This window comes from Equus asinus, chromosome X, assembly GCF_041296235.1.
Source record: "Equus asinus isolate D_3611 breed Donkey chromosome X, EquAss-T2T_v2, whole genome shotgun sequence".
Lineage (NCBI taxonomy): Eukaryota > Metazoa > Chordata > Mammalia > Perissodactyla > Equidae > Equus > Equus asinus.
In genome coordinates this window covers 4384789-4412771 of record NC_091820.1, presented here as the reverse complement: position 1 = coordinate 4412771, position 27983 = coordinate 4384789, and the positions used below count along the sequence as shown (strand labels likewise).

Sequence of the window (27983 nt, the reverse complement as noted above, 5' to 3'; positions counted from 1 at the left end):
GCAGGAGAATGTGGACTAACTTGCCGCGCCCGCGGCGGTGGGCGTCCCGGGCGCGCGTGCGCGGGACCTCCCGGACGGCACGGAGCGCGCGTGCGCAGCCGGCGCGGCCCGGGGCGGCCCGAGGTCCCGCGGGCTCAGTTTTCCTCGGCGGTCCCATTTGGCTCAGACGGCAGCGCCATGGCAGCACGCGTCTCCCCGCTGCGGCCCGTCACCCACCTGCTCTTTGACATGGACGGCCTGCTTCTGGGTGGGTAGCGGCGCCTGCCTCCGCGAGGGCTTCCCAGGAGGACGCGCGCTGGGGGCGCAGGCTCGCAGGGCTGGGGGCGCGGCGGGCCGTGTCTGGGCCCCCCCGGGCGGGCGGCGGGGCAGCGGGGCCCAGGTCCGGCCGGCCGTGCGCGGGACTGTGGCCTCTTCGCCGGCGGGGGCACCTACTTCCGGTGGCCGCGCCGCGCGTGGGGACGGAGTGCGTGGGGGCGGCGCGCGAGGGCGCGGTGTGGGGGACCACCGCGCGGGCTGGACGAGCGCACCCCGGCCTCAGTTTCCCCAGGTGCACGCGAGCCTGGACGGTCCCTGCCTGCCTGCCGCCGAGGCGCACGCGGCTTGCCTGGAGCATCCTCCAGGGCAGGGCTCCTCAGTCCGTCTCGGTTGAGTATATACCAGTATATACAACACACTCCACAACACGTAGCTGGAGGCGTCTGGGGTGTCCTAGCAGGAGGCGCGGGGAGTTATACTGGCGTGTGCAGGGTAGAGGCCGGGAATGCCGCCGAACTCCCTGGAGTGCACAGGGCGGCACAGAGCATCACAGACTCTCCAGCCCCACTGTCTCTGGTGCACAGGGGGAGGCACGCTGCCAAGGTGTCCGGTCGCCCAGAGTGACCCGCAGCACGGGCATCTCCCAGGAGCTGCCTGGCCGTGGAGAACCCGATGCCCCATCCCACACCTGCTCAGTCAGAATCGGCCTTTTAACCCAAGCGCCTGAAAGTTTGAGAAGTAGCCTGTGCTATGGGTTTCAGGGATTATCAATTCTTGTACGTGCGCTAAGCAGTCCCATAGTCTATCGGGGTAGGCACGAATTTCACCAGTAAAGAGGAATTCAGAGAAGAAAACCCTCCATTTATAACTCAGGAGAGAACTGTCCCGAGCGCTCCCTGAAGCCTGACCTTGTAGCCTCCGGAAGGCTGCATAGGACTGTAAAAATGCCTGCATGCTTTATGTGGACTGCTGACCTGGTGGAGGTGTACATGCATTATTGCTTCATCTCATAAAATCCTGCAAGGTAGGGGGAAATATTTGCATTGACTAATTAAAAACAAAAACACTGCAACTCAGAGAGGTAGAGTTACTTGCCCAAGGTTGCACAGCTAATAAGGAGCAAAGTTGAGAAATGATTCCAAGTTGATTTGTTTCAAAATATAAATGATGTTGTGCTCCTGTTACATGGTGAGTGTGACCTTGCCCCTGCTGATGGTATGGCTCTGTGGCTCAGTAGTTATGAGACTGATTTTTTAAAAGGCACACGCAAAAAATTTCATTTTGTGGACGCAGATATAGAAACGGATGAATTCCTAAGAGGAAAAAAAATCCCCATAGAGATCACTAATTGGAGAGAACAGTATATACAGCTACTAAATCTGAAATGACTCAATTTCAGAAAGCTTCTGGGATGCCTCAGTATAGTTTGTAGACGTGAATTTTCTTGCTCAGATGGTCAAGAAGTTAAATTGTCAAATAAATTCCTTACCCCCTAACGAAAGGTCCAGAGAACCTGTTGTGGGAGTCTTATGAATTTTAATGCAAACCAAGATGTCTCATTAAAATTAAATTTATCAAACTTCTCAATGAGCTTAATGCTTACTCCTGACTCTAGATTCACGCATAGCTGTTCCCTGAAGCGATGAATGTGACTTATGTGGACCTGCAGGCAAGGTTATCAACCAGGGTCTCCTCTTTGCTAGTTAGGACAAATTTAATGGTTTAGCTCCTAGCGCTGTTACCCAATCCTCTGAACCGGTCACAGAACAAGAATTAGTGACATTTGGGAAGATAAGACTTAGCTCTCTCCCCGCCCCTCATTTTCTCCTTTCCTGCCCTAATTCTTCTTTGAGGGGTAAGGCCTTGCAGAACTTTCTCAGAAATTCACCTTTGCTTATTCCATTCTTTTACAAAATGTATAAAACACCGATTTCCAAAATGTACGACTTTATCTCCCCTAATTTAGTCATTATGCCTACTCTGATTCTTTAGTACCTCACTTCAGGATATCTGTTGTTTGCGTAACAATATACCATCAATTTATAATGAGTTCTTTTGCAGTAGGCCTGCTTTTGGGAATTTTGATTGCATTTCCCCAGGAAGTTGTGTTTGTTATTGTAGCCCCAACACTCCAGTTCTCAGGGAAGTGCAATTGGAAACAAATAGTTTCATGGGGAATTCCTACATTACAAGAGAAGCTTGTTTAATCAAGAGGAGAATTAAGAAGACAACAGAGGAGCCGGCCCAGTGGTGTAGTGGTTAAGTTAGCATGCTCCACTTTGGCGGCCGGGGGTTCGGATCCAGGGTATGGACCTACACACTGCTCACTAAGCCACGCTGTGGCAGCATCCCAAGTACAAAATAGAGGAAGATTGGCACGGATGTTAGCTTAGGGACAATCTTCCTCACAAAAAAAAAAAAGTCAATGGAGATTTTTGCAGAAATGTTGACAAGAACACCAGGGCACTTTCCAGTGCTTTTGAAATGTATGATGCTGTTAGTTGTCCTTTCAAATAGAAAAGACACTTTTGGATTCTGTTTTTGTTGGCACAAGGTGACAGTCAGCTCTGAGCTAGGTAATAGTTTTGGCTCTCAGATGCCATTGAAGAGAAAAGGGGGCTGAGATTAATTATGGACTAGGACAAGATTTTGAAGAAAGATGACAAGTATTAAACAGGGTCTCGGCTCCTGGCTGGGGAAGATTGTCTAGTTCGTAAATAACTGAAATTAAGAGCACAAGAGGTGGACCCATTCTCTTTAAAAGACAAGGAAGTTTGTTGTCCAGAGCAGTGCTGTCTAATAGAAATAGGACCACATACAGTTTTCTGGTAGCAACACTAAAACAAAAAGATGCAGATGAATTAACTTGAGTGGTACATTTTTTTGATCCTAACTTATCCAAAATACTACTCAACATATAATCAATATAAAAATCGGGATATTTTACATTCATTTTTGATACCCAGTCTTTGAAATGTGTGTGTATTTTAGACTCACAGCACATCTCAGCTCAAAGCAGCCACCTTTCTAGTGTTGAGAGGCCACATTTGGTGAGTGCCTGTGTATTGGACAACCCAGGCCCAGAGCTTTAGGAAACAACTCATGATGCCTGCTATTGATAATAGGGCCAGGTGGACAGTGGATGTTAAGAATATTCAGAATTAGGAATTTTGGTATCTGTAAAATGTGGTATACATAAAATATGTTTTCTAGGAGTCTGATACAGTAATTACTTAAAATCTTAAGTCAGCAAAGAAAAATAAGCTTATTTTCAAATTCTTAAAAAATCAGAAAATAATACAATAGATCTGTGAGGAGAATATTCGTGGTGTTGATTATAATTTGTCATGTTTCCGTGAATGCGTGCAGATTGCAGGATTTTAGTGGGTGACACGTGACTTCTATTTCACTTTCATATAGTGGAATAGATGAGCTGTTCTGTACCTGTTCTCGGTCCCAGAGCTTCCTACTTGCAGATCACAGCACTTGAGACTGTTTGGAAGTGCCTGTGTCTCTGTCTGGGGCCCAGGATAGCCCCTAAGCTGCGGGAGGGGCAGGGGCTTTGTGGTGCTCGCTGAGCTCAGGAAATCACTGGTTCACTGAACCAGTTCACGGGCATGACCGGTCTGTGGTTGGAATACTCTCTCACATGGTTGTCCTCTTCTTCACTTCACCTAGGCTAATTTCTTTAGACGCTGGAACATCCATCCATAAAACGGATGACAAAAAGAGAATTTCCTTATATAACATTAGCACATGCCCTAGATTAATTTTTGAAAGAACCGACATGTGTTGTCGTTAGAGCCCGCATAAATACATAAGAGGTTTACAAGTGGAGTTATGAGCTTTTCGGTGTCCATCGTTCTGATCACTTAATGTTATGGAATCTGTGCACTCCCAAAGAGCCTTGGCCCCTTCCTAGGAAGGTAGAGCAGAAGAGGGATCGTTCTGGATGCGTCCGTATGCAGTGGGTGTCTACCCTCAGAACTCACAGCGATCCCAGTTGGAGTGAGATAAATGTCTCATGCTCTTCGTTTGGGAGACCCCCTCCCTTTCGTGAGTGGATTGGGGTCTCTTTCCGGATGTTGGGGCAGCTATGCTGTCATATGTTCCCCTTCTGTCTGCCCTGGTCCCACTGGGAGCTAACAGCACACACTTGGCTTTCATTTCATCTTACTCAGGTGAAATTTAGGTTCCTTCCATGTTCGCAAAGGTCTTGGCTGAAATTTGGAGGCTAGTCTGAGGCCTTGAGGCAGAGCAAAGTCCACGCTTAAGGGGCTCTGCCTTCAGCTTTCTCATTGCACCATAATCAACAAGTGATCATCTGTTGTTTATGGACACTGGAAAGGTGTCTGGAATGTGGTAAGCATAGAAGACCTGTGTTCAGATTAAGGGTCCAAAAAGATGTGGAGTAAGATGCTGGTGGGGGTCAGGGGAAGGTGAGAGTAGACTATGTTGTATATTAGAGGAAAGTCATCAGTAATAAAAAACAATCCAGTTATAGACTGAAGTTGGTAAACTCCGCTCTTATAGGTTCTGCTCGTTAGTAGACCTGAACCATGTCCACCTTAAGTTTGTTCTTGTAGTTAGTGGTTAGATGTCTACCATAGCTGCTCCTATTTGTAGAATAATTGAGAGGGGAGTGAGATTTAAATTGACAAAATTCTGCTGATAAACGAGAGTTTTGTTCAGCTGGCAATATGACTGGAGTATTCAGCAGATTCTTGTCCATGCGGGTGTAAGCTGCCCTTTCCTTGCTTTCTTCCAGCTTCCTCACTCTCACAGCGTGCTTTTGTTCAGCATCTTAGCTACGAAAACTGATTATCATCGTGGGAGAGCAGTCATCCTCTTTCCTCTTGACCAAGCTCTGCTTTGTTCTTCCTTTCTCCTCGAAAAGCTGTGTGTGGGGGAGTCCCAGGTCCTTTTGGTCTTTCTGATTATTTGCTGTTTACTCGGATTCTATTTCTTTTTCTTGTTTTTTTCGTTTTTAAACTACTATAATTTAAATACCAGTTCTGCTCTGTCATTTTTCAGGGGCGATGGAGATTTAATGTAAAAGAGCAGGGGAAATGATGCCCCCAAGAAGCGTCCCCTGAAAGCACTCAATACATAGATGCCCAAGCGACTATCAGATCTTTGGATGGGATGTTTGGAAAGCAATTGATACACAGCCCATAGCTGGAAGGGACCATAGTGTGGTACCAGAGTGGATTACAGTTGAAAATAAAGTTCCTACTGTCAGGTGTATGGGAATACAACATTCGATATATTTAAACCTTCACTTGATTGTGTTGAAATGGAGGAGGGGCAGCCTGGGTTTTATGGTGCAGATATCTGTGGTTTAAATTTGCCTTCAGGGTGTGTAATGAGGAGTGTTTTTGAAAACATAATAATTCTAACATATACTTCTATAGAACCGTTCCCCTGGGGCTTTGCGAGGTGGCTGCCTCTCCCAGTTGTTAACATACTTTCTGAGCATTTCACAGGTGCTTCACCTCCTTCCTTTATCCTCTGACTCACTCACGTCCTTTGCTGTGATGCCTGCAGTCAGTAGCTAAGTGTCTGCGCCAAGCTGCTGCGCGGAAAGGGCCCTGGCGGGGGGTGAGGGTGGTCACCTCTGCACGCCCTTGCCTTGTGGCCAGTTCCATCTGCACTGGGCTGGGCAGTTGACGACCATTGACTCTCCTCTCCCAGGCGCTAAGCCAACATATTTGTCTTTTGCGATCAACGGTGCTCTATTTAAAAATTTTGTAGCTCATGTGGCTAGTGAGGGACAGATCCAGGAGCAAACCAAAGTTTGTGCGACTCCCAATAGACTGTGCAGTCTGCACGTGAAATGAGAATACATGGTAATAGTTTGCTCACCTGAGCTCATTTGAGGCCTTGGAGACAAAAGCCAAAATCCGCACCAGGCTTCCCTTCCTGTCATGTTCCCTCCCCCGTGCACATGTCAGAGAAGTGGCGTGTCCTTGAGGAGAACTGTGCACTGTCTGCTCTCTAGACCAGCACTGTGCATCCAGCAGAACTGCCCACCATGCTGGGAATGTTCTCTATCTGTGCTGCCCCAGACCGGAACCATGGGTGGCACCTGGGCATGTGAAATATGGCTAGAGAAACTGAGGAATTAAACTTTTCATTTTTTTCAGTTTTACTTCATTTGGATTTAAGTAGCCACTGTGGTGGGCAGCACAGCTCTAGAGGCCTGAATTTACTCATTCCTTATCTGTTCAGACAGAATTGTGTCAGCTGCTGTAAGGGATTCAAAATGAGCCTCTTCCTTTGGTCGTCTTAATAGTCCAATTGGGACACAAAACATGATGAGCGAAACGTGTGAATAATCGTTAGTGATAAACATGGTGAGGACATGATATGGACAGAGCAGTGCTTTGAACTGAAATCAGCAGGGAAGCTGTGCTATCAAATATAGAGAGGAGCAAAGAAGAGAGATGGATAGTCCAGACCAGGAGAAGACATGGCTGAGCGATAAACATGTTTTGTGAAGCAGAGAAGAGATTATTTTTGCCAAGCAGAGAGTTTGTGTTAAAAAGGAAAAATGACTTCATGGGGCCGGCCCCATGACCAAGTGGTTAAATTCACGTGCTCCACTTCGGCGGCTCAGGGTTTTGCTGGTTTGGATCCTTGGCGCGGACATGGCACCGCTCATCAAGCCATGCTGAGGCAGCATCCCGCATGCCACAAGTAGAAGGACCCACAGCTAAAAATACACAACTATGTACCAGGGGGCTTTGGGGAGAAAAAGGAAAAATAAAATCTTTAACAACAACAAAAAAGACTTATTAATGATCATTTTAATATTTAATATCATTAATCATTTTAATCATTAATCGTGGAGGCAAGGATGGCTTCTTTGTGGGGCTGAGTTCACTCTAGTGTTTTCCAAACTTGGGTCCAGATGGTAATTATGTCCCCTTAGCCTCTTTAAACTAGAAAACCTCACCCCGTCTTCCAGCTGCATAACCTGTGTTTTCCCCCGTGTTAATGACTTTTGGAAGAGTCCAGGCCAGTTGTCTTATAGAACATTCTGCGTTCTGGATTTGTCTGGCTGTTTCCACGTGATGCCATCTTGTTCCTCCATCCCCTGTATTTCCTGTAATCTACAAGTTGTGCCTAGTGCCTCCATTGGACTCAGCCCTTCTTTTCTGGCAAGAACATCCTGCACCACCTCATCACCTATTTGGGGAGATGTTACAGGTGGTTGGTATGTGGTTGGTGCCGTCACTCCAGTCCCAGCCCTGCTAAGTCTTGTTATCAGGAAAACTGTCCAGTTGACTCTTGTCTTCCACGGTGGCATGTGGGACGTTTTGGTGAGAAATCTGGTGGTGGCCATGATGAATGCCTGGTGTCTCGAAGGCCTGAACCATTAGGCAGAAAGATGGGCCGGGTGTGCTTGCATGGAAAGCTGAGTCCTGCCCATGGCTGCTCATTCTGAAGACAGGCTGCTCCCAGGAACCTGGGTAAGTCTGGCAAACAGATTCCTTTGCAACTCTGCAGATCATACTGCGCTTCTAGCTCTGCCAAAGGCCGACCACGTACCCTGATCTCTGAGTGCTATTTGGTGATGAGGTCCAACCGTGGTCAGACTCCTTAGAAAGCATAGATTTACTGGAAGCAAGTACAGTTGCCTCCGCTTTGTCCACTTTTGAAGGGTAAGCTTGATATTTGAGATAGAGGCGCAGAGTCGTCAGTGTAGTTCTGCGTTCCACACTATTTATATGTCTTCTCCACCCCACAGAACAATATTCATGGATACTTAAAGTGATTAAGTTCTTGATTTCTAAATATCACATGCAAGAAACCCAGACTGAGGAGAAATGGCTGATTCTAGTCTGGCCCATAAAATACTACATGAGCCTAGAGCACCTTCCTATGCCAGAATGCAAGGAAGTGGTCCCACTGCGAGAAGGCAGGATGATTTGAAGTCAAAAAAATAGTGACTGTATTAGATTGTAGTATTCTAAGCTTAAAAAAAAAGAAGTCTGTGTGTCATGATCCTCAGAGAGAGAGAGAGAGATAGGGATGTGGTGGGAAGGAGGAAAACTCCTTTACAGAGAATGCCAGTTAATAAAGATGGAAAAAATGGTAGAATTAGTCGGATTGCCACTTTGCAGTCCGTGCTGTAAATTATTTGGACAGGTGTCACCAGTGGAAGCCAAGATTGTTGGATTCAATGTGGAGGATAAGGGTGTCCAGACAGTGCCAGAGTGCCACACCACGGGGTACTGACCAATAGCACAGGCATACATGTACCTTCACAATGGACAGTTGTGGGGGCCACCGCTTAACCAATGGATCCCATTTACTTTTGCCAACGGTGGAGCACCTTGTTGTCATGTGCCTTCTGAGGGCAAGCCAGAATGGTTAACTTGAATCCATTTGAGCCTCTAGGCGTAGTTTCTAGTTGGAGAGATAGAAGAACAAGTAAGGTGACACCATGTGGAAACAACCAGACAAATCCAGAATGTAGGACATTCTACAAGGTTACTCGGCTGGACTTTTGAAAATGTCAAAGATCATGGGTGGGCTTCTCTAGTTTGAGGTGGAAGGTACATAAGTACCAAGTTCAGTGGATCTTAGATTGGGGGAGTACAATCTATAAGACACATTTTTCTGACCATTGGAGAACAATGATATGCACTGGATGTTTAGCTGATGTTCTCCTATTGTTAATTTGCCCAGGTTTGGTAGCGGTATTCTGGTTGTGTGGAAAAGCGTCCTTACTTTTTAGAGAAGCATGTGGATGCATAAAGGAATGAAGTGTCAAGGTGTCTGCAGATTTGTTTCTTGCAAGCAGGTGTAGGTTGCATGGGTCTTTCCTGTACTACTTTCAACTTTTCTGTCTACATGAAAGTAAAAAAGGAACAGGAGGAGTAAGCCTTAAGCATGAACCACTAAAAAACGAAGACAAAAACAAATGATTAGGTAGTAATCTGTAGCTTCTATTTAAGAGATGAGAATATGAAATATACATCTTTAGAAGATTCCCCTTAGAAGCCTAAAATGAACAGCTCCAGAACCTTCACCTCTCTGGAAAATTTAGGTGGCTGCTTATTCCCTGATGTGTGTGTCAGCAGAGAGGGTTCAGAAAAGAAGGCGCCCCTTCACTGTTCTTATCCTCCAGTTCCTCATGTTTTCCTCACTGCACTGTCGGAGTCGGCCCCCAGGGTTTGTAGACATTTGCATATGACATTTCCTTTGGGTGGTATCTTAAATGGAAGCTGATATTTTGTCGGGAGGTCACAGTCAGGAAAAAGGAATAAAAGTCTCCTGAATTTCTACCAACAGTAGCCTTGCACGGCTCCCTGCGTTTCTCGTGGTGTGGTGTGCAGATTGGACCTGGTGGCAGTCTTTCCTGTTAACCTGTCAGCTGACTCCCGGACTCTTGTGACCACTCATTGCACCTCTCAGCTGACTTCTGCAGCTCTAGGCATGGGTTCATTTTGTCCCTTACCACCCATGGGCTACCAAGACTTAAAGGGAGCCTGGTGGGGGTGTAACTTGAGTGAAATAATGAGATGACTTTTAAAGGGATGCCTGCATGAAGGTGATGCCTGCATGTCTTTTTCTTTCCCTTGGGCCTAGTGTTGTCCCTGGAGCCAGGGCCCTGAGGGTTACCTCTGCATACACATTGAGTTCTCGTCCCTTGTTTACCTCAATTTCAGTAGCTTACAAACCCTTTAGCTCTCTCTTGCTTTTACAAAAATCACTTGGTTATTGAAAAAACATAGTGTGCAGCAAGGCATTACTCATATTTTTGTTCTGGCTACAAATAATCATAGATTTCATTAAATACTCAACATTTTGCTGATTTCAATACAGTCCTCTCGTGCATTCTTATTTTCTTTCTGCATGTCTTATTTCTCTCATTTATCTTAACATAAAACATTTCCTTTGCTTAAATCAATAACATTTTTTGTATGATTACTACATATGATCAAGGTAAACTTTACGTCCACCTGAGTTATTAACTTTTGTCACCTGATGTTTTGACCTTGTATGGACATTTTGGTGATGGCACATCAGCTTTTAATGTGGTACATGTGGGTGGCTGGCATTATAAAGTAGAATTAGAATTGAATTTGAGATTTGGAATTGAAGCACTTCATCCTCTCTACAATGAAACTGAGGCAGGACCACCCAGTGAGCTAGTTGACGAGCCTAGTGAAAATCCAGCTCCCCAGCTCCTATGGGGCATCTTATCATGTGTCTCTCTGGCAGTCTTGATGCCAGACACTGGAACTGGCGGACATGTCTGTGGCTGTGTCAGCCCCCATTGATACAGGTGCAGTTAGAGGTCCTTCCTCAAAGATCAGCAGACTGACCTCTAGTGTTTCAGTCTCATCGCATAGAGGATCCACCGAGACGGCCGCCCAGGACCACTCTTGCTTATGAACACATTAGCTACAGTCTTGGATGAAGCCCAGCCCATTCAGCAGCTGTTCACTTGCTCTACCGGTTTGGTAAAATTACCTGTCCCCAGTGTTTCCGAGTACCCCCGCATACTCCACATCTTTAGCTCTTGTGGCATTTCACAGGTGGCATGTAGTGACGTCTCCTAGGACTTCAGGGGCTCATCAGAATATGAAAACAATCAGATTGAAGGCCATGTTAATATCTAACCCAAGGCCCTTACTGCACTGCTTAACATGATTTTGCAAAAGAGATTTAAGCCTCTGAATGTATTGTGCGGCCCTTCTTTATACCAATAGTGTTTATTATTAGATCAAGTAAAATAATATCGCCACTTAGTGGGAGGATGGCGTTTCTCTGAAGTAGCCTAAAGAACTTAACATTTTTATCTAATCCCCTCTGTAATGTTGAATAATGAATGCAGTATACCTGTCTCCATATTTACAGTTTGTTCTTTCTACTGATTGGATTGGGAATAGAATTGGAGTCCTGATTTTGAGGGTGGACTTTAAAAGTGTCCTATCATCAGTGTCCTAGTTTGGGATAAGTTTATAGGCATCATTTCTTTCCCCACAGGATGAAATAGTCCTCCTCTTGTTCACGCTGGTGCCTCCAACTCGACTGGAGTCCTGGCCCTTCCTTCCTCAAGGCTTCTCCTCCAGAATGTATGGTCCTTTTCTTCTGAATGTTAAGCTGCTGCTACTGCTTTTTCTTCCCCTTTTTAAATGCTTATATACCTCTCATAAAGTATGCTAAGTCTATCATTTAAACAGAAACACTGCTTCAACCTTGTGGTCCTGCCATAGCCATAGGGTGTCTCCCCGTTTGCATCCTCAGCCAAGCTTCTTGAAAAGGCAGGCCACATTCTGCACCCCTGCTCCCTCATCGCCCTAGCCTCCCCGCAAACAGTCTTCCTCCCCACTGCCCACAGAGGTTGTGCTGACAGGCAGCAATGACTTCCGTGTTGCCAGATCCAGTAGGCGCTCTTTTCTTAGATTTCCAGAACTTTTCTGCTTCATTGGCCGCTCCCCACTCTGCCTTGGGACTCTATCTCATTGTCATCACTGACGGTCCCTCTTCTGTCTTTCTCATGCCTCTCTCTCCCTCCTCACTTCTGTTTGGGGGCCCTGTGACTTTGCCTTGGACTCTCTCTCTGGAGATGTCTGTGCACTCCTGGCTTCAGCACATGCCCTTACTCTCAAGACTCCGACCTCTGTCGACTGCCTTCACCTCTTTGAGCTCCAGTGACATTTCCCAGTAACCACTGGGTGTTCCTACCTGAGCTGCTCAGAGGCAGCACTGAAGCCCCCTCTTTCGCACGGAACCTGGAATTCTCTGCCAGATCTGCTCCTCTCCTGCATTCCCGGGGAGCTGCACACCTCAGAGACTGCAGTTACCTTCGAATCTTCCATTCCTCCCTCTCCCTCCCCCGCCAGCCTTCCAAGTACCTACTCATTTCTAAATATTTCAGAGCCATTTTTGTGTCACTCTAGCTGCCGCTGCCTTTCTTTAGACTCCCGGACTTCTGCCTCCTTTGACGGTGAGTGTTTGCGGAGAGCCTTTCCCACACTGTGCCTGCGTTCTCTCTCTCTCGTAACTCTCAGAAGGCTGAGGGCGCGCGGTTAATGCCCTCATTGCTCATGTTGCAGGGGAGGGAACCGAGTCTTCGTGAGGTCAAGCAGCTTAACTTCAGAGGCAATGACTGGAACAGTTACCACCTCATGCCTCTTCTCACAACTTGAGAGAAAGAAGCAACAATTCACCAAACTCAGGTGTTCTCAAGGGCAGTTCTGTTACTTCCAGAAAGATCAGTGGTGGTTGTTGAATTTTGGTGCCCGCATGGGTGAAACTGCAAACAGATTTGGGGGTCCGAGGTATGTGGATGGAGAAGGCTTTGGTGAGAGGGTAGACCTCACCAGGAATGTTTCTCTAGAATGTCCCAAATTCCTTTGTGGGAGGCAATTTGGCCATAAACTGGTCCCTAAATGCTTTCCAAGACAAAGAGCGTTTCTGTGGATAAAAGTAACCCTCAGCTCTGCTGTGGCGCACCAGATGCCCTCTCCCATCCTGTGTGCTGGGTTTTTTGTGCTTGGAGATGTGGTCATAACAGGAACATGTAAGTCGTGTCTGGGTCTCCAGGTGCAGCCTGATGAACTTGTTCCTTTCTGAAAGCTCCAGCCGTGTCTCAGCACCCATCTTGTAAAACCAGTTGTGCTGACCTTGCCTGGCAGAGAGCAGCCTGGTAAAAGCATGTGCATTCGCCCACAGGGTCATTTGAGCATTACAGGTAGCCAGCCAGCTGAGGCAGTTAAAGAGGCTTAATGCTGCCAGCTTTTAGGTGGGTCCATCCAGATGGCTGAAGACGGGTGGCACTTTCTGCTGTTGAGAGTTTTTTGGGGGAGAGAGCTTTCAGTTCAAAAAGAATTTAAGAAAAGCGTGATGGGACGGATCCACAAGGGCTCTTGAGGAGAGAGAGAGGTTCTGGGCGTTCCTTCGATTCACAAACGCCCTAGGCTTTTCTAGCACATCCCCCAAATGCCAGGTCCTGAGACTGGTGCAGGGAGTGGATACAGTGTGGTCCCTATGCTTTGCTGGGTGACAACAGTCAGGGGTGCAATGGGGTATGCATTGGGAGGAGGGAGGAGGCAGGAGACAGTTTCCGTCCTGCTGCTTTATCATTTGTCTGCTGAGCTGACCCAGTTTCCTTGTGAGCTGGGAAAAGGAAGTGGGCTGGTGGTCCACGGTGCCTCCCAGGAGAGAGGATTCATCCTGAGCTCCATGGTAGAGCTGTAGGAGTTGGTTAGGTGGAGAAGAAGGAAGTGCCAACAGTGTTCCGGGCCAGGAGGGCAGTGTGTAAATGTACAAGAGCGGAGGTTGAGAAAAGGCGGCCTGTGCGTGACCAGAAAAGAGGTTACTCAGTGAATGACGAGAGCAGAGGCAGGAAGGTACGCCCAGGACACAGTATGGTGAGCCCTTGTGCCTTACTCAGGAATTCAGATTTTACCTCACGGCTGTTGGACAACCTTGTAGGCAGAGGATGCTGTAGAAAGGTCTCTTTGATGATGTGTATGACTAAAGCTTAAACACTCAGAGACAGGCTAGGAGGCTGTTGTGATCATCCAGGGGAGTGAGATAACGACTGTGTTAGTTTCCTAGGGCTGCTGTAACAAGTTACTATAAGCTGGGTACCTGAAAGCAACAGAAATTTTTCTCGCAGTTCTGGAGGCCAGAAGTCCAAAATCAAAGTGGCAGCAGGGCCATGCTCCCTCCGGAGGCTCTAGGGGAGGATACCTCCTGCCTCTTCTAGCTTCTGGGGGCTCCAGGTATTCCTGGGCTGGTGGGCTGCCTCCTTCCAGTCTCTGCCTCCTTCTTCACGTGGCTTCTCTCTTCTCTCTTATGAGGACACCTGTCATTGGATTTGGGACCCTCAGGGATAATGCAGGATGATGTCATCTCAAAACCCTTAATCACATCTGCAAAGACCCTTCTTCCAAATAAGGTCACATTCAGAGGTTCTAGGGGGTTAGGATGTGGATACATCTTTTTGGGTGCCCCCATTCATCCCACTACAAGGGCACAAAGGGTTGGCACGAAGGAAGAGGAGAGACCTGATTCAGAGTCTGTGAAGGTGAGCGCTGGGTCTGGAGGGACTGAGGGAGAAGGAGCTGGCAAAGATTCCTATCTGGCTTATGTGAGTAGCACTGGCTTGTTGTGAAGCAGAGACCAGAGGAAGCAGTAAGGCTTTAGAAAACTGATGAGTTCTGTTCAGGGCATGTGGACATATTGAGTTTGAGTTGCCTGAAAGTCTAAGCAACTTGTTAGGTTGACAGCATGGATGGAAGCCACCATTGTTTCCCCTTTAAAGCAGACGAAACCCTGGATGCTATTGCCCTACAAAGAAAACTGAAATGATCTCATCAGTCTAGACCCATGTTTGGATGGTGGCAGTACCTAGAAGGCATTTTAAATTTACATTTTGAAGACCCCCTTCCCACATATGGTGCACACACTCACTGAGGTGGAGAGTTAGTCAAGGAAAGAAGGATCTGGAAATTTAGCTATGTTGACTTGCATGCCCCCCTGTGTTTTGCTGTATGTTTTGTTTTGCCTGGAAATAGAGAAAAATGGATTTGGAAGCCAGGAGGAGAATGTGCTACCCTGATAGAGAGAGAGTGGGTCGGGGTCCTTCCTCATTTTCAGGCTTCCCCTCAGCTCTCTGATTCCTCCTTAACCCCTGCGTCAAGCCTGCCCTTTGGGCATAAGTCTTTGTGGATGTGCCAATATGCAGGGGTTTTCACCACGTCAAAGTCTTCTCATTCCCTCCCTTCCTTCTTCCTCCAGCTTGGCTGCCAACATCAGGCAGATGCTGCCTTTTGTCATCCATAGCTTCACACCCAGAGTAATTCTTCACGCTTGTCAATGCTCGCTAAACCAGAAGGGCGCAGCACAAGCTCTGCACTCTCTGAGTAAGACAGTTCCAAGGGTCAGGAGGTTACAGTGGCACCTTCCTTTGCCTTCACCAAAGCTGTCTTGCCCAGAGGTGGGTTTTTAAAGAGTCTGAGTCCTTGAATAAGGAAGGAGATCATATTCTGAACTAAAAGTCCAGACTGTTATATGATGACAAGTAGGTGTTACTTCCCAGAGAGGCAGACATACTGGCAACGGTTTTTGCATCCACTTCCTCCTTTCTTGTGGGGACTTGGGATAGGTGGAATGATCACAGTCCTCTGAAGGCACGGAAGAGCTCTGCCTGACTCTCTTGGGGTTGGGAGCAAATCCGTGAGCAAAGCATTGGCTTCTAGACCATGTTCTCCATGAAGGTTGGATGGGTCGGTTCTGTGGGCTACTCAAGTCTGAGCACTTAGAACAGTGTGCGGATGTGGTGTGTGTGTCAGTGGAGAAACCGCAGTCACTGAACACCTGTTTGTTTGCATGGATGGATCAATGTTATATGACTCAGCAGGGTCGAGCTGGATCCATCTGGCATCCAATATAGGAGCCCTCTCCCTTCTCTCCACACTTCATTTTCAATACAAGCAGACAGTATGAGAACAGAAACTAGAAAAGAACCAGAGATGTCATTTGGTGTGTGCCCTATGATCTGTTAAGTGTTGCTAATGAGATGTCGGGGTATCACTAATGACATCCTGGCACCTCTTTCGCACATACTTGCTTTTTCTAATTACATTCCAAGCGGTGGTTGCCAGATCTGCCAAAGGCTAAGGACTCTGTCCTGTCTTCCCACGTAAGAACTGTGTTCACCTTGTCATTTCACCTGCGGGAGCTCAGAGTCCAGCTGCATTTAAGTACAATGATACTTAATAAACAGTTGCCAATTACAGAAAAGAGACAGTGGGGGCCTGGGCTGGGAACTTAGAATCTAAGATATACAGATTCTTGATTGTTCATGAACAATCACCTTGGGCCCTGCTCTTTCATCTGATGGCTGTCTGAATTTTGTCCATGTCATCATTCATTTCCATCGACACTAGCAGGCATGAGGTACTTGGATAATCGGAGCATGTTTCCCCACATAGAAATGTTGGAAATAGAAACTAGATACCCAGACCCATGTTCAGAAAACCCTGCCCATACCTGCAGAGCTGTCTTCTTTCCAGATGTCCCTGGCCATCTCTTACTGATTACGGGAAACTCCATTCTGGGCACCAGCTTGGAGTGCCAGGGGCATAGTTCTGCCCAAGGTCAGTGACTCTGCCTGTGGAGCCGTTGTTCCAGCCCCTTCTCACTCTCTACTCTTCTCCTATAGCTGACACACTCTGGGGTTCCGTATCATGGGTGCATAATATTACTGATGGACTTCCTGTGTTCTGCGTGCACTGCTGTACACTTTGGTTTTCAAAATTTATCAGCTATTAACGTTAGAGGTTCAAAAACATACCTCTTCCTTAAACATTTAATTTCTGCTTATTCTGTTTACAAATCTTGCAGATTTTAACCCCCACTGTTAAGAGGCCATAACAGTGTTTGACTCTATTGACAAATTTTTTGTAGACCTAGACACCTGTATGCTCGTTAAGCCACATTTATAAAGCTAATATATTTTATTTCCTTGTTGGGTACTTTCCTCATCTGAATTAACAACCGAAACCTTTTTGAATAGCCAACGATCACTTTGAGCCTAATAAATTAAGTTTGTAAAAATGATAAGCATAAAGTTTACTTGACTGTCCCAAAAGAGTTCCTATAGTGTTGTCTTAAATTGTGAGTGAAAATTTGTAATATAAGTTGCATTTAAAAGTTTATTTACAGCAGTGTTGCCCCAGTAGACCAAATTCAATTAAAGAATACAAGTAATAAAATAATAAATAGCACAAAGATTTATTCAGTGGCCTTCCTTCTCTTAAACATCTCTGAATGTTTGAGGAGTTGAGAGGTGCCTGTCCATTAGGGAAAACCATTCCCCTCCCAGGTACCTTCCATTCCCACCCAGCTGCCAAGATTTTGCATTTCTTAATATATGTAAATGTCTTTCCATTTAAATCTGATAATCTTTGAACCTGACAAGAGTTCTACATTTTTTTCATTATACTTCCCAGATCCGTGCAAGACCTAGGGAGGGCTACAGAAATGATATCTGATTGAATGCTGGAGATTTTTCACGTACTTTGTCTGACTTACGCTAACACCTTATAAGGCCATATACCAACATGACTTAGGAAATGAACATGGAGCCAACCTTAATTGTGTGTCTGAGGAGCCTCTACCTGTTAACAGAGAAGGCAGCCTCATTCGAGAAGAATTTAAATTATTGACATCCACCAAATGGAAGTGTCATGGTATGTCAGTACAAAATGGGGGGAAAAAAACCCAGTGATTAAAAGATTTATGCATCCGTAATGCATAATGCATGCATGTGTGGACGTAACAGGAAGAAAGGCTGAGGCCATGGTGTTCTTTAACAGCTGGTGGGTGGCCTCAGCGAAGTTGTCACAGGTAGTTCTATAAACTAGCTGTCCTGAACCTTAGATTGTTAAGGCACTAATGAATGAAATGTTAAGAAAGCTTTTTTCTTATGTTGTATTTTTGATCTATTTGAGAGTCATTGTACAGAAGCCCAGTTACACAGAAAAACAGATGGCTGAGAAAGGTCTTATCGTATTAGTTTTTTGTTGCTGTTGTAAGTTACCACGAACCAAGTGGCTTAAGACAACACAGATGTATGATGTTGCAGTTCTGGAGGTCAGAAATCCCTCATCAGTCTCACGGGGCTAAAATCAAGTGTTGGCAGGGTTCCTTCTGGAGGCTCTTGGGGAGAATCTGTTGCCTTACCTTTTCCAGCTCCTAGAGGCTGCCACCATTCCTTGGCTCACAGCCCCTTCCTTATCTTTATACGCATCAGTGTTTCACCTCTCTGACCATTCTTTTTTAATAGAGGCATTTTTGGCCGTCCCCTTCCCTCTAAGCACTGCTTTCGTTGCATCCCTTAAGTTTTGGTATGTTGTGTTTTTATTTTCACTCATCCCAAAGTATCTTCTAGTTTCCCTTGTAATTTCTTTGACCATTGAATATTTTTAGGCATGTGTTGTTTAATTTCCACGTTTGTGAATTTCCCCAATTTTTTTCTGATACTGATTTCTAGTTTTATCCACTGTTGATTGGAGATGTACTTTGTATGATTTCAAGCCTTTCAAAATTTACTGAGACTTGTTTTCTGGCCTAGCAGATCATTTTTCCTGAAGAATGTCCCACGTGTGTTTGAGAAGACTGTGTGTTTTGTTATAGTTGAGTGGGGTATTCCATACATGTCTGTTAAGTCTAGTTGGTTTATGGTGTTTAAATGGTTAAATGTTTTAAACCAAGTCTTGTATTTCCTGTTGACCTTCACTCTAGTTGTTCTATCCATTATTGAAAGTATGGTGTTGAAATCTCCATCTACTATTGTTGAATTATTTATTTCTCCCTTCAATTTTGTCAGTTTTTGTTTCATGTATTTTGGGGCTCTGTTCTTATGTTCACATATTTTTATAATTGTTGCGTCTTCTTGGTGGAATGACCTTTCATTATAAGATGTTTCTGTTAAATTTCTTTGTTTTGTTTCTAGTAAAAATGTTTGTCTTAAGTCTATGTTATGTGACAAAGCCAGTCCAGCTCCCTTTTGGTTACTGTCTGCACTGGATATCTTTTCCATCCTTTTACTTTCAACCTTTTCACACCCTTTCGATCTAAAGTATGTCTTATAGATGGCATGTGGTTGGATCATGTTGTTTTTCTTTCTTTCTTTTTTCTTCTTCTTCTTTTTTTTGCTGAGGAAGATTGGCCACAAGCTAACATCTGTTACCAATCTTTCTCTTTTTGCTGAGGAAGATTCATCTTGAGCTAACATCTGTGCCAATCTTTCTCTTTTTGCTTGAGGAAGATTCACCCTGAGCTAACATCTGAGCCAATCTTCCTCTATTTTGTATGTGGGTTGCCACCACAGCATGGCCACTGACAAGTGGTGTCGGTCTGTGCCCAGAAACTGAAGCCAGGCTTCTGAAGTGGAGTGTACCAAACTTAACCACGTGGCCATGGGGCCAGCCCTTGTTTTTCTTTTTTTAATCCCTATTGCTAGTCTTTACCTTTTAATGGGGGTTTTGACTATTTACATATAATGCCATTATTGATAAGATAGGATTTCTGTATGACAGCTTTTTATTTATTTTCTATATGTCTTATTTTTTGTTGTTCCTTTATTCTTCCATTACTGCCTTCTTTTACATTAACTTGATATTTTCTAGTGTACCACTTTAATTCTCTTGTCATTTCTTTTATTATATATTTTTTAGTTACTTTCTTAATGGTTGTTCTGAGGATTACAATTAACATCTTAACTTCTAACAATCTAGTTTGCATTCATACCAACTTAATTTAAATAGTTTACAAAACTTCTATTTAGCTCCATTCCCACCCCCCTCCTTTGTGCTGTTATTGTCATAAATATTACCTCTTTATACATTATGTACACATCATCACATTTATAATTATTGCTTTATGCAGTTGTCTTTTAAATCAGGTAGGAGAAAAAAAGATTTACAAACCAAAACACATTTGTCTTGTCTTTTATGTCCCCCAGTGGACAAAATCATCCCCCATTTGTGAACCACCACTTTAAGTTATAAAAAAGCAGTATTATAGTATCACTGTTCATCTCATTTTAAAGCAATTTAGCATAATTTAGAAAGATTGCCAAAAACATTTTTGAACTGGTCATTGGATAATGAACCAAAAAACGAACATTCATATGTAAAGGGTATTGCATTTTTTAGTGTTTCCGAACCATGCTGATGAAATTTCCGAGAACAAAAAATAAAGTGACAATCCATACTATTCTTGGATTAATGCCACCTCCAGTTAGAACCCTTTTTGGTTTGGTAAGCTCTGTTCAAGTATTGAAAGTCATGCTAATTGAGAAGGGAGATGCATACCCAGTCATAACGTGACTCTAGGGATAGTCTCAGGTGAGTTTGACCTCGGGAGAAGTCTTCTTGGAGAAAGTCATTGAGTGTGCCTTTACCCTGACATATTATTGCTGTTTGACGTGGGCTGCACAGTAAGGGGGCATTACGTGCTGTATGAATACACTCTCTTACATTTTACCTTCTAAATATACTTTGGTTTGCAACTGGGCGATCAGAATGTGAATCTGGACGTGCTGTGTCGGCACAGTCTTTATAAATCATCCCAAGTGGAGAGGAGGAGCCGTCTCCCTGAGTCCTCCACCCTCATGCTCAGTGGTGTGTGGATGGTGTTGGCCCTAGGTGGAAGCGGCAACAGGATGACTCCTGCTGATGGAGCCCGGGTTCAAAAAAAGGGAGAGATAAATAGACTATTCCGTAAAATGCCTGCTGCCTCCTTACAGGAAATAGGAAAGCAATCTTTAATCAGCATCTGCACCTTCTGAGATTTGGCTATGAAAAATCCACGTGGGAAAAGTGAGAAGGAAAGAGATACAGGAAAGGGAGAGGACATCAATATCTGGGACTAGAAAAAACTGATTTGAAAAGCTTTTTTTGTGCATGTGATCTCCTGCTAAAAGTATGCTTTTAAAAAGAAGAGAGGAGAACAATATGCATGTATATAGCATATAGTGGTATGATTCAGTATCCATCTGGGCTCTTCCTCTTTATTCCATATATCAGCTGTTTGTGCAAAGGAAGGTAAAAACATTATTTTAATCCCACTATCTGCAGGATTTAAGACTCACTCTCCTTTGGACAGCTCAACTTAAGATCTCGTAGCTCTCTTGAGTTTGTAAATCCAGACCAGCAGCTCTTTATCCTCCCACTACCACCATTATGGCTGTGGTAGCCGACACAGCCAAGCAGAGAGAGCCCTCCGAAGCGCAGCTAGCCCCATCATTCTGTCGCCAGCGTGGAACCTGCACTGACCCCAGCCCCTCCACACCCCTGCCTCCCCCAGGCCACCTACCTGTGGGTCCTTTCTGTCCGAGGAGCCTCACTGTTTCCGTGCATGGGGCAGGCTGTCACCCCTGGGAGCCAGGGTACCTACTCTTCTCTTCAATTATCCCTTCCAGCCCACCTGCCCCATAATTAAGAGTAACAGAGGAGTGGAACCTGCTTTTAGCCAGGACGATGTGGGTGTGGAGGGGTGACTCCCGCAGCTCCATGGAGTAAGTGGCGCCATCCTGGGTGTCTACTCCTCTGTGCCTGTGCCCGCCTGGGGAAGCCTGAGACTGGGGACAGGAGCTCCAGAGGCCTGGGCATGCCCTCCTACAGACAGGGCCGAGCTGTGGTCTCCTCCTTTTGCTTGGCCTTTGTTTCATTAGTCACTCTTCTCTGTGGATTTTTTTTTTTTCTTTTTAAGATTGGCACCTGAGCTAACATCTGTTGCCAACTTCTGTTTTTTCTTTTCTTTCTCTCCAAAGCCCCCCAGTATATAGTTGTACATTCTAGTTGTAGGCCCTTCTGGTTCTGCTATGTGGGATGTCACCTCAGTGTGGCCTGATGAGCAGTGCCATGTCTGTGCCCAGGATCCAAACCGGCGAAACCCTGGTCCGCCGAAGCGGAGTGCGCGAACTTAACTGCTCGGTCACAGGGCTGGCCCCTCTGTGGATTTTTATATGCACCCTTTTGAGATGCTCTCCAGATAATCACTGTCTTACCCTGGGCTTTCTTTCTGACCTCGCCTTGGGATAACCACTGTTTGTTGAGCATGTGCTCTTTCTGGAGTTTGTATCTAATACCATACTTCATCCCCAAACCATCTTAGGTGACAGAGAGCATTATCCCCATTGCACCATCATAGAAACTCAGTTTTCAGTGGGCTTTTTCCTGGACAAGGTGACACCCTTAGGAAGTGGCAAAGCCAGCAGGCGAATCCACGTCTGCCTGGCCCCCAAGCATCTGCTTTCCACAGTCCCTCTACCTCCTCCATGGGCAGAGTTTCCTGAAGCTTCCCCACTGCTCACCCCCAACACTCCTGTGCTTGATAAGGCAGTTCTCACACTAAAGAAGATTCGGCCAATGAAACAATTCACCCTTCCACACCCAGCTCACCTCTGCGTCCCCACCAAGACAGTGTGCTACCATAATGAGGCATGCTTGCCGTAGTCTCAGATGTAAGAGCAATTTTTAAATAGCCTCCATGGGGGACAGCCACTATCACAAGCTGGTGTAGCCGATTGTCACCTAGATAGGTGATGGGCACGTGAAACTGAAACGCCCCCCTCATAGATTTCCTGGCACAGAATGATGTGTTCCTTGTAGTTTCCAGGCTCTAAAACTTTGTCTTCTGTTTCTCAAGTGACTCTACCATATAGGATTCAACACACAACCTCCTTTTATATCATCAGTCATGGATGCCATTAAATTATGCTCTGCGCTATTGCCTCTATTTATCCCACTAAGTGGAGAGGCCAAGGGCCATGCTTGTAGAATTTTTTGGTGTAGAGTTAGATGGGGTAGATGAAAGGAGAATGAGCCTCTTCAGAGATGGTTCTCTGTAGGAAAGGAGTAGATGAATGTCAATGAGGCGCTGGTCCCTGTAGGACTCTGTGACCTCATGGAACCCTCTCTGCTCAAATGCGATCACTTCTGCTCTAGGTCTTAAGAGAAATCTTTGAGAGAACTTACTCTTGGGAAACACTCGGCTGACAGCTTGCTCATTGCAAGACCTTGGTAATCATTTCACTTAATCCCCTCAGCTGAATAAGTTATCTTCAAATTCAAGGAATACCACACCAAAGTGTCGCTGCTATAAGCTTCTAGGTTGGTCTTGTCCAGAGAGATGGAATTAAACAGGGACAAATGTGAAACCTGGAGCCTAGGTTTGAAAAATGAGGAAGTATAGGGTTTTTTGTTTTTAGTGCCCTGGAGTGAATTCCAACTCTTGGTGCCCCTACGTTCAGCAGAGCGGAACCCTGCCCGATCTTTTTGCGTCATCTTCTACCTTCCTGCACTCTATCAGACAACGCTCCACTGCTATTCATAGGGTTTTCGTGGGCAACTGTTTTGGAAGTAGGTGACCAGGTCCTTCTTCCTCGTCTGTCTCAGTCTGGAAGCTCCACTGACACCTGTCCACTATGGGTGACCTGCTAGAAATACTGGTGGCAGAGCTTTCAGCATCACAGCAACATGCAGCCACCACAGTATGACAACTGTCAGATAGGTGGTATGGTTCCCTGACGGAGAAATGAACCTGGGCCGCAGTGGTGAGAGCATCGAGTCTTAACCACTAGACCACGAGGGCTGGCCAATATAGGGTTAAGGAGATGAAAATCTCCAACACATGTGAAAATCTAGGTGTTGGCTAATGTGAGATGTTCTTAGGAGCTATAAGCCTTTGTAAAACAGGTTTGCATAGTGACAGAGTAGGAGTTAGGAAGTCCGAAGAAAGTTAGTTAAACCCTCTACTTTCTATGTGGCCTTAGACAATGTACCCTCCAAGCATCAGCCTGCCCATCTGAACATTGGGTATGGCGTACTCCTAGTACATACCATGGAGGGTTGTCATAGATTTCAGGGGCACTCATCCCGTGGGAAGTACCCAACAGTTACTGGCTCTCTATTACTCATTATTGTAGTCACATAGTGATAATAAGAAACATTCTATATCATGTAATTGCCACGAATGGTAATGAAATTTTAGTCCCATGCTTCTCACACGTGAGCAGACATCAGACTCTTCTGGAGGGCTTGCTAAGACACATTGCTGGGGCCCCAGGCTCTCTGGTTCAGTAGGTCTGGAGTGGGTCTGACAATTTGCATTTCCCACAAGCTCCCAGGGGATGCCAATGCTGCTGGTCTGCGGCCACATCTGAAGAAGCACTGCTGTGGTCCCAGTGCATGGAATTGATGAAGGATAAGGGGTTTGTGTGGAGGCGTGCCTTAAAACGAGAGCTCATGCGATTTGCGTATAGAAGTCTCAATTTCAATCCTGGATGGTCCATAGATGAGCTCAATGACCTGGAATAAATTATTGAAACTCGTTAAGCCTCATTTTCTTATTTTTTAACTGCCTAATAGCATTTATGTATCAGTGACATATTTTTAAATATCGGAAAGTAATTGATAAATTGGAAAGTTTCTTTGTGGATGAGATTGGGATAGTTTTAACTTGAAAAGCACTTAATTATCACTACCAAATTCCACACTTATTTTCCTGAAATTCCCCCATTTTAGAGAATATCTGTCTCTTAATGTTGTAGTTTGTCAGTGCCCAGTAAATCTTGCCCTCCCTGCTTCCTGCCCCTCTGTCTCTGACTTCCACTCCCTGCTCCCATCTGTTTCTTGGGACCCATTCTCTCTTCCTACTTCTGCCTCTGGCTCCAGAGTCAGCTGTTGCCAGTGCCTGGCTTTTTCTCATCACTTTCTGTGTCCCTCTCTGATGGCAAGAAGAAGAGCTGTGCAACATGGTTGGTGGTCAGATAGCAGAAGACAGTGAACAAGGAGAGACATAGATGCAGGAAACACATCACCAGTTTTTGTTGGAAAAAGAACCATTTTGGAAAAAGAGCACTGTGGCATTACCTTGCCACAATCTGCTAAGTTAAAATAATTCTCTTGAAGAAAAGCGTGAGTTGTTATTCTTTATCTTCATTGTCTATGTCTTACCCTTTCTTTAAAAAACAAGGGGATCACTTAGCTGTACCCCCTGGCTACCTGGGGACACCTGTTCTTGCCCTGGCAGGTGTCCAGGGGCATCTGGGGTTTACCTGGGAAGACTCTGATCATCATTCACAGCCTCGTGCGTCCAGGGCCCTGGAACTCTTAGATACTCTGGGCTACTCCAAGAGATCTCATCCTTCTTGAGTGCTCCCCACGTGGGAGAGTGCCTACCTGCCCTTGTCTGATGCTCTCATGTGTGAGTGAGTCCTGGCATCGCCACTGTCACCAGCAGATTTGGTGTCTGGTGAGGGCCCACTTCCTGGTCCACCCAAAACACAGTGGTCATTTCACTATGTCCTTGTGTGGTGGAATGGGCATGGGAGCTCTCTGGGGTCTCTTATAAGGAACCCAATAGCATTCATATGGGCTCCACCGTCATGACCTAATCACCTCCCAAGAGCCCCACCTCCAAATCCCTTTACATTGGATGTTAGCATTTAACATGAATTTTGGGGGGACATAAACATTGTGGCCACCCTGCTCACTCTTCAATGCCCCTCAGCAGGGGACATGATGAGTCTCCTCTCATCAGCATTTTTAGGACAGTCTTCCTGGCCTGCATCACTTGAGTAGAAAGGGCCCACAGACCTCCCACTGTGGTCTATGGCCTTCTCATTTGCTTCAGTACTACGGACAGAGGAAGGAGTCTTTCTGGTTTTATGTTTGAGGCCATTATTCACATCCACCAAGATAGCGTCTCCCCAGAGAAAGCTCATTTTGCTCCTTATGTCCTGAGAAAGCAAGTCTTTGTTTCTTCTAGGCCAAAGATACGAGGTAACACTGTCTTTGGTCCTTGGGCACAACTGTCCTGGTTTCTAAGACAAGTTTGATTTTCATTGACAGAGAACTGTCTTCATGCAGCCTGTCATTTGTCCCCCACATTCTCATCCTGATAGCCATGGGCTGACCGCAGGGACATCTACAAACACTAGTTCTCAATGTCTGTTCTACTCAAAGGAAATCTTAATTCATCTGTCTAGTCCTGCCATGGCTGGGCTTTTAATGCAGCTCTGAAATCGATGGCAAGGGCGGTGTTCTACATGTTGGGTGATCTCCCAAGTGTGTGAAATATTCCTCTCAACAGTGCTTCAGGTTGCCTCCATTTCCTGGAGGGGTCAGTCAGTTTTGTGCAAGATTGCCTATGTCTTGAGGACATAAAGATATGATTTTGATGGAATCAGCAAATTTCCTCTGCAACAATATAGAAATGACATTTTATGAAGGAAAGTTGAGAGGTCCCAGGAAGCTTTCATCACCATGGACTTGACGGGTAGTGCACAGTTGGATCAGTTTTAGCATGTAATTAATTACCTGTGAAACCATTCCATGCTCAAGGTAAAGTATGTTTCCAGAACTCCCTAAATTTTCCTTGTGCTCCTCAGCAATTCATCCCTCCTTCCACCCCCATCCCAAGGTAACTGCCAGTCTGCTCCTGAAACTACAGATCAGTTTACACTTCATAGAATTTCATATGGAATCATACAGTATGTACTCCTTTTTTATCTGACTTCTGTCATTGAACATAATTTTTTTGAAACACTTTCACGTTATTGTGTGTACCAATAGTTTTTTTCCTTTTTTATTGCTAGTAGTTGTATGTATGTTCTTAACTTTTTAAGAAACTGCCAAACTGTTTTCCAAAGTGGTTTTTATGTTGGGTTCTGTATTAGTTTCTTATTGCTACTGTAACAAATTATCACAAATAGTGGTTTAAAAGAACACAAATTTATTACCTTGTAGTTCTGGAGACCAGAAGTCCAAAATAAGTCTTGATGGGCTAAAGTCAAGGTGTTGACAGGGCTGCTTTCCTTCTGGAGGAGAGTCTGTTTTCTTGCCTTTCCAGCTGCTAGAAGCCGCCCACATTCCTTGGCTTGTGGCCTCACATCACCCAACCTCTGCTTCTGTCCTTAAACCTCCTTCTCTGATTCTGACCCTCTTCCTCCCTCTTATAAAGACCCTTGTGATGATTTGGGGCCCACCCAGATAATCCAGGATCCTCTCCCCATCTCAAGATCCTCAATTACACCTGCAAAGTCCAGTTTGCCGTGTAGGGTAAGATGGTCACAAGTTCTGGAGATGGGGGCATAGGCATCTTTTGGGGACTGTTACTCTGTCTACTACATGTTGTTTGTCTCATCATTGAGTTGTGAAGTTTGGTTCTTTTTTTTGTTTTGGTTTGTTGTTTTTGCTGAGGAAGATTCGCCCTGAGCTTACATCTGTGCCAAGCTTCCTCTCTTTTTTAGTATGTGGGCTGCCAACACAGCTTGGCCGCTAACAGAGCAGTGTAGGTCCACACGCAGGAACTGAACCTGGGCTGCTGCAAAGCAGAGCACATTGAACTTAGCCACTAGGCCACCAGGGCTGGCCCCTTGAAGTTTGGTTCTTTCTTTATTCTGGATATAAGTTGTGTGTGTTGCAGATATTTTCTCTCAGTCTGTGGCTTGCCTTTTGTTTTCTTACTGGTGTCTTTTAATTTTGATGAAAGCCCCTTTGTCCATTTGTTCTTGTAAGGCTCTTGCTTGTTGTGTTCTATCTTGTGTTCTATCTATGAAAACTTCTTATAACTCACCATTCCAAAGATGTTCTATGTTGTCTTCTAGAAGTTTTATGCTTCTGGTTTTGCATTCTCAACCAACGTCCACGACATCTTGGTTTATGACGCTAAGGGTGGATATTTTGGTTTTTTTTCCAGTTTTTTTTTTTTTTTTTTTTTACACTCCTAAACACAGGGAAGCACTACCTTTTACACACGGGCCTATTTGTAAGAGTTAAAGAAGTGCACTGAAGACGATGGAAGGCTTTCTCCCATGTGCATGAAGCACAGGGAATGTTCGTGGCCACAGGGGAGAGCGCATGAGTGTTGTCAGCAGGTTGGATCCTGCGGCGTTTGCTGGAGAACCAGTCTCCGCCCTTCCCGTCATCTTGGGTCCTCATCCCCTTGTTTTCTTTCTCCTCCATACTGCTAGGACTGTGTGCGGCTTCTGCCATCTGTCTGCCTGGCTTCTGTTTCAGGTCTGAGGAAGTTTCCTGCATACCAGGTGGTTGGGGTTAGCCGAGGGTGACATTTCAGTAGGTCTTCAGCTGGCAAAAACATTCTGGTTTATATACTGGCATTTTCTGAATCACTCTTTTTGCAATGTTTCCCTTACCCTGGCAAGTATTTGACTGTTCCTT

The 27983-nt window shown here is 45.4% G+C and overlaps 1 protein-coding gene across 1 annotated transcript in view; it reads left to right on the top strand.

Moving 5' to 3' along the window:
• PUDP (pseudouridine 5'-phosphatase) overlaps nucleotides 1–27983 on the top strand; it is a 62546-nt gene continuing 34563 nt past the window's right edge. The window contains exon 1 of the mRNA XM_044768189.2: nucleotides 1–247. Within this exon, the coding sequence (XP_044624124.1) occupies nucleotides 178–247 (70 nt within the window). The 5' untranslated portion in view covers nucleotides 1–177. The remainder of the gene's footprint in view (nucleotides 248–27983) is intronic.